General features: G+C 45.0%; 1 protein-coding gene across 1 annotated transcript in view; it reads right to left on the bottom strand.

Annotated features, from left to right (window-relative positions):
* Vopp1 (vesicular, overexpressed in cancer, prosurvival protein 1) overlaps positions 1–128 on the bottom strand; it is a 92956-nt gene extending 92828 nt beyond the window's left edge. The window contains exon 1 of the mRNA XM_005396876.2: positions 12–128. Within this exon, the coding sequence (XP_005396933.2) occupies positions 12–113 (102 nt within the window). The 5' untranslated portion in view covers positions 114–128. The remainder of the gene's footprint in view (positions 1–11) is intronic.
* Positions 129–4787: the final 4659 nt, after the last annotated feature.

Here is a 4787-nt window from a genome sequence, read left to right as displayed (position 1 = left end):
CGAGCTCGGACCGGACAGCTGTGTACTGGGCCGCCGCCGGGCGGGGTGCGTCTCCGGAGCAAAGCTGCTGGGCTCCTATCTCGGGGACACCAGGACGGTTTCCAAGAAGCCATCTCCGCGGGTGTGAGACGCGATCGAGGTCCTTCGGGTGACCCTGCTCCGGGCAGCTTCTCCCTCTTCTCCATCCTTCCTGTTTCCATGACATCCCCCGGAGGGGGAACAGTCAGCAGGCCGGGAAGTTCGGTGCAAAACCCAAGGCTTCCATAAGCCTCTCTTGCCCTGGCCGCTGGGACTCACCCCCACCCCGAACCCCACCGGAATGTCCACCATCCTGCCCCGCACCTCTGCTTAGTTTCCGGGCCCCAGGGGCCAGCTCCCAGTGACTATGTTCTTTTCACAGCGCTTGGCCCAGATGCTGCCTCATTCTGAAGTTATCAACAAGCGCATGTTAAATTTGCAAGATGGACTAGAGGCTAAAAAGGGTGCTGGTGGACAGGTGGACAAAGATCCACACTGGAATTCAGAGGGAGAGATCATCCCTGGCACACTGTGACACAGGGTCCTGGGCCAGCAACCAAGGTGACGGTGTCCAGAAGGAAAGATCAGCCCTTGGACATTGTGACCCTGGGCACCGGTTCTAGAAAGAAGTTGGAGCACAGAGAGACTACTGCCCTTAACTTGAGATGAAATGTGCTTCGTGTAGCACAAATATCCACCTGCGTCAAGCCCCAAACACCTTTCTGTCCTTCAGTGCATGCGTCTTGGCAATATAGACCTTGTGATTAAGGCAGAAAACCATAGCCTCCTAACCCTGCCTAGGGACGTTGGACTCAACCGCCTTCTTTTCAAGTTTTCTGGCACTGAACTTAGTCAAAGGTAACTAAGGGGCAGCATACCAGCTTAGCATGCTGGAGCCTCTGTGTTGAATCCCAAGCTCTACATAAAAATAAATTTTAAAAAAAGAAAGGCCAGAAAGTCAGATTATACACATTGTAATTCCATCACTCTGGGAGGGTGAGGTGGGAGGATCACAAATTCAAGCCCAGAATGGGCAGTTTAGTAATTTAGCTAAGCCCTATCTCTGTCTCTATCTCAAAAGACAATTTTAAAAAAGGTCGGGCATGGTGGCCCACGCCTGTAATCCCAGAACTTGGGAGGCTGAGACAGGAGGATAGTTGCAAGTTCAAGGCCAGCCTGGGCTACAAAGTAAGCTCAAGGCCAGTCTAAACTGTATAGCGAGACCTTGTCTCAAAAAGACCAAAAAAAGAAGAAAAAAAGAAAGAAAGAAAAAGAAGGCTGAGGATGTAGCTCAGTGCAAAGGCCCTGTCTTCTGTCCCCAGCACAGAAAAATATAACTTTTAACTGGAAGGAAAAGTTAATTTGTAAGCCAAAAGTATACTTTGATAGAATCCCAGATTTTTTCCTCTAGTGATGATAAAAACTATCTTGTCCTGTGAAAATTCAAAAGACTTTTGTTGGGTTAAGAACATAGCTAGTTTCTGTCTTATTTGTCAACCTCTTTTTTGCTTCTCACTGGCTCTAGAGCTTTCTCTGCTAACGCAGTTCTGTCACCTTCCTGGTCCCTCTTCAGTGGATTAAGATAGAACTTCGATTTGTGTTCATTCTGTATTTGAATGTGTTGTATTTATATTAAATTTTAACAACACAGTAATGTCTGACTTATACCCTTCCTGCCTCTGCCCTTCCACCAGAGAAGGTGTTCTTGCTGAGCTCAATTTCTTGTAATTTGCACTCCAAGAGGCTGAGGCAGGAGGATCACATGTTTGAGACCAACCTGGACAATTATCAAGATCCTGTCTCAAAGTAAAAAAATAAGAAAAGGACTGAGGATGTAGCTAAGTGTCAAGGCTATGGGTTCAATTCCCAGTAAAGGGAGAAAAAAACCAGTACTTTTGCATTGCTAAAGGAAGCAAGAAAAAGATAAAATCCTACAAGACTCCACTATGTGCACATGAAAGGCGGACAGGTGTTCTCTTGAGTCAACAGAGATTCATCCACACTTGCTTGGGGTCAGACACCATGCTGGGCACAAAGATGCATGAATGAACCCAGTGGAGAAAGTAGTGCCAAAAAGGGCAGAGAGGCTGTATCACATAGACTTCAGTCTAGGAAGGTGACAAATGACAGAATCTGAATAAATGTGTGTGTCAGATGGTGATAAGCACCAGGAAGAAAAACAAATGGATGAAAGCATTTGAAACATACTGCTGAACATTACCAGAAACAAGGGTCAGGCCAGTCCTCTGAGGCAAAGCTCGAGGAGCTGAGACACAGCGGGAAAGGAGGCCCAGCAGCAACAGTAATTAAAAGCTCTGGGACAGGGGCACCAGGCCTCCGGGACATCCCGGCCAAGATCCACAGGACTGGAGCCCTGTGATCCCATAGCACAGTGCGACCTGAAGTCAAAATGAAACGGGGGCCCAGTTCTGAAGTCTGTTGTAAGGGTTTTTTATTTAGTTCTGAGAGAACTAGAAGTTGATCAGAGTGCTTTGAGCTGCGGAGTAACAGAAGCTGGATTAAGCTTCTAAAGGATCAAAGGGTCCCCCTGAGTACTGTGTAGAAAACAGGCTGGGCAAGGTTAGAAAGGGTCAACCAAAGGGCAGAGAATGGAAGAGCAGTAGGGAGATCAATATGATCAATGTGGGGTCATTTTGACACCTTCTCGTCTCTGCATCAGACCTCTGATCGTAGCTGTTTAATTATCTCTCTATCTGGATGCCTGGAAAAAGACGAAGTGACTTGTAATAGGAGTGGATGGCGAGAGAAGAGATGAGATTCCTTTTATACCAGAGCTGAAGGCTGAGCATAATGAAAGGCAAAGGAAGCTGACATATAGCTGTTTCAATTTTCAAACATTATAAAACATGCAGTGAGGGTCTAACACAATATATTGCTAGAAGGATTAACGAGGATCAGATTTCAGGAGTCTTTTGCTAGGTGAGTTGCAAGAAAAGCATGGCCCTTCCAGGTAACCCAGGTTATGAACTCAGAAGACCGGGCCCTAAAAGAGATGAGTAATGCTTGTCTGGGCAAGACTGGTGAGGGTCATCCTGTCTTCCAAACACTGTGTGTGTGCGTGTGTGTGTACATGCACACATATGAGTGCAGGTGCTCACGCAGGAGTGTGGGGTGGGGCTATGGAGGGACACACCTACACTTTATTGCTAGTTTCAAGAGAAGCGGAAAGATGCTTCCCAGAGGTCTTGATGTGACTAAATGCTTAAAGTTCTAGGAAATAAGGCTGCTGTAAATTTTCTCTTCAGGCAAGTTTAAGAATAAAGCCAAGAATAAACCTATTTTGAATCTCCTGTCTGGTGTAGTTCCATGACTGACAAGATTCAAAGACCACCTGCAACAGCATAAACACACATTATCACAGCCTTTCCTATCTTTGCTTTGCTCTCCCCAAACTCCACTTAGTTGTCTTTCTTAGAGGAAATGGCTTGTTCTTTGCATAGTAGTCTTTTCACTCATCTCCCTCCCTACTAATTTTGACCATTTGGTGAGGCGCCTGCTTCTTTCATTAGCTCTCCTGTCATACGAATAAACACCATTTTCTTGTTAATTTGTCTTCCAACAGTTTAATTTGTGGGCCCATGGGGATTGAATTTAAAAGAATAAAGGAAAAATTTTTATTTCCTGACCAATGTGATAAAAGAGAGTTGTCAGGTAGAAAATGACAAGACTGGGTGAGTCATGAGATGTTTGTAGGTAAGTTTTACTCAGTGACATTTCTAAGATTTCAGTGGTTAGAATGACGGTGATAGGGGCTGGAGACGTAGCTCAGTGGCACAGCACCTTCCTGACAAGTGCAAGGTCCTGAGTTCGATTCCCAGTTAAAAAAAAAAAAGAATGATGGTGATAATTTAGGTGATTCATAAATTGACATTCCAAAACTAGTCCTGCTAAAGTCTCTTAATTCTTTCTTCCACTACATGTGAATAGGCAACACAAAATAAAACTTTCAAAGTTAGATTTCCCTTTGAAACCAGAGACATTTGCAAACTTCCTCAGATCTAGGACATAACCTTTTATATCTGGTTTATTTCTCTTAACATTATAGTCTCAGGATGCATCCAAAATTTATCAATAAATGAATCAAATTTATCTTTCGTTGATTTTTTGTTAAGACAGGGTCTCACTTAAGGCAGGGCCTCAAACTTGCAGCAATTCTCCTGCCTTGGCTTCTTCAGTGAAAAATCGTCTTTCTGTATGGTGGGTAGTGCTCCACATGTCAGATTTCTTTTATCCATTCATCTGTTGATGGGTGTGTAGGTGTTATGGTTGATATATTGTGTCAACTTGGGGAGTCTCGAGGTTTGGCTAGGTGACTCAGCAGTTCTGCATCCTGGGGTGAAAAGAACCTGCATTTACCCTTCACTAACACCCTGAGAAACAGATTTGTGAGGGGAGCACCAGCATCCCTGAGGAGCCCTGTCATTGCTCTTTTCTGTATGCCAGATCTTACAGTGGGTGCCACGGTTACTCAATTAGGACATTTAAGGGCAATGGGCTTGATTGGATCCCAGAGTGGCACAGGTCAGGTGGCAGCACTCAGTCGCCAAAGGCAGGGTCCCCGTAGTTACCGTAACAGACAGCAGATGCAGAGCACTGACCAGAGTAATCTGACACGTGCAGAACTACGGCGTTGGCTGATTAGCCATGTTGTTCCCAAAAGTGAAATAGATAGGAAGCCTACAAAATTTTTACTAGATTTGTATACTCGAAAAAATTTAAGGGCACATGAACGGAAGCCTACTTCAGAT

Source organism: Chinchilla lanigera, unplaced genomic scaffold (genome assembly GCF_000276665.1).
Source record: "Chinchilla lanigera isolate Chin_1 unplaced genomic scaffold, ChiLan1.0 scaffold00055, whole genome shotgun sequence".
Classification (NCBI taxonomy): Eukaryota; Metazoa; Chordata; class Mammalia; order Rodentia; family Chinchillidae; genus Chinchilla; species Chinchilla lanigera.
Note: the sequence above shows the minus strand (reverse complement) of the source record. Positions and strands in the feature narration are given on the sequence as shown.